General features: G+C 41.9%; 1 protein-coding gene across 1 annotated transcript in view; it reads left to right on the plus strand.

Moving 5' to 3' along the window:
• The window catches only part of SARC_09942 (low molecular weight phosphotyrosine protein phosphatase), a gene marked incomplete at both ends in the record, with an annotated part of 3263 nt that extends 2155 nt beyond the window's left edge, over positions 1-1108 (plus strand). Inside the window, 2 exons of the mRNA XM_014296028.1 lie at positions 193-278; positions 941-1108. Coding sequence (XP_014151503.1) covers positions 193-278; positions 941-1108 — 254 coding nt within the window. The remainder of the gene's footprint in view (positions 1-192; positions 279-940) is intronic.
• Between the last annotated feature and the right edge of the window lie 803 nt (positions 1109-1911).

Here is a 1911-nt window from a genome sequence, read left to right on the forward strand (position 1 = left end):
TATATTTGTGTATGTAGATATGTATGTATCTATGTATGCATGCATGTATGTACGTATGTATGTACATATAAGCTTAGGGAATTGAACAATCCTTTCCAAACTTATCATTCTTCTGTATTACCGCTTACTTTGTTCTTCATCATTTTCTGCACTCATCTCTGTTATGTGCGCTCTATGCTGCAATCTGCATAGGCTATCATATTGGAAGCAAACCAGACAGCCGAAGCGCCGCCTGTTGTAAGAGCCACGGCGTTCCGGTGGATTCTCGTGCCCGTCAGGTAGGTGAAGTATTTCGGTCCGTAATGATAGTAGTGTTGTCCGGCAGATGTGTGCGGTTATAGTAGTTGTCACAGTTAGGGTAGTTCGAGCATTGAGATATACAGTATCAAAGACATCGATGTTCTACTAGGCCGGGCGTATACTAGCGCACGCTCTAGGTGCGTGTCTATTGTCCGACCTGTTCATTCTCTCTTCATCGAATATTGAGTTTTAAAGGGAATACGTGTGAGGATGCCAAGCGTAGCAAGTGTGTTTGATATTTCGTCTCTTGGAGGCTGATCGTCGAGTATCGGTGGTAGTTTATATCCAATACATAGTATACCTAATGCGAGACATATCATTCTTAAGTGTTGCGGCGGTCTCATGTCGGTCTCTATCAAAAATGGATATGCTAAGTGTGAATCCCTCCGAAGTGAATGGTTTCAGAATGCGAATTTTTATTGATCGAATAATGTCTGAATGGGCCTTTCGGGGCTCAAGTATCACTGTTTAAGCGGTTGCTGATTTTGCACACCGGTGTTTCGGCCTGAGAAATCGTGAGATAAATAAATATGTGGGATGCCAGGCATATGAGTTAACGCACCGATCAAATAATCAATTGTAATCAACTGAAGTTTCGGAGGGAGTTCTCAATAAGTTATTATCGTCATGCGGTCCGTAGGTGACCGTTCAGGACTTCTCGGACTTCGACTTTGTGCTGTGCATGGACACGAGCAACTTGGATGATTTGCAACGCTTGGCCAAGAAGAACAAAAACGCCGCAGCCACTATCAGCCTGTTCGGCTCCTACGACCCCGAGGGCGAATCCATCATCGAGGATCCGTACTACGTATGTGAACTGATTCCGTTATTTATCTGTGTTGTGATATCGATCCATTGCATTGCGTTTCAGCATGTTCTTCTACGAACGGGTGGCGTTATCTGGTGGTGTTACTTTTTGTATGTTCTGTTTTTGTGCTGCTATCCCCGGGTTGTGGGTCTTCCCACTCAGCACCCTGTAGGGGCACAATGCGGCCGTCATAATTGTATAGATTTAAGCCTCGCAGGAACCCCTTGCTACAGATTTATCTAGTTATCCCTCCAGGAATAGAGTTCCTAGCCCCTTTCTAAAGAATTTGTAGAATCATCTGATACTTTTAATGAAGTGGTCCGCTAACCGAGCCAACACTACATACAGGGAGGCGACGATGGCTTCGAGTACAATTTCCAACAAGTGATGAGATGTAGCAAGGCATTCCTAAAACAACAGGGGTAGGTGAAGCGGCCGTTCCTCTGCTACCGGAATCGGTTATAGATTATTGGTCAAAAGGAGAGAGATTTAGAATCTTACGTAGAGATGGTCAAATGGCCGCCAAGACGGAATGTCGCGATGGCAACGATTGATAGGAGTGGTGTTCATTTGATGTAGATAGGCACAAGTTGGGCCCCCAGTAGTCAGTAAATGCGATATCGCAGATTGTAAGAGAGTATTTGACGCATGTGAGTTGTTGCCTGTTGGATATACTTTCTTTACAAATCCATATATATATATATATATTATATTTATATATATATATATATATAATAATATATATANATATATATATATATATATATATATATATATATATATATATATATATATATATATAT

The sequence above is a fragment of the Sphaeroforma arctica genome (assembly GCF_001186125.1).
Source record: "Sphaeroforma arctica JP610 unplaced genomic scaffold supercont1.1088, whole genome shotgun sequence".
Lineage (NCBI taxonomy): Eukaryota > Ichthyosporea > Ichthyophonida > Sphaeroforma > Sphaeroforma arctica.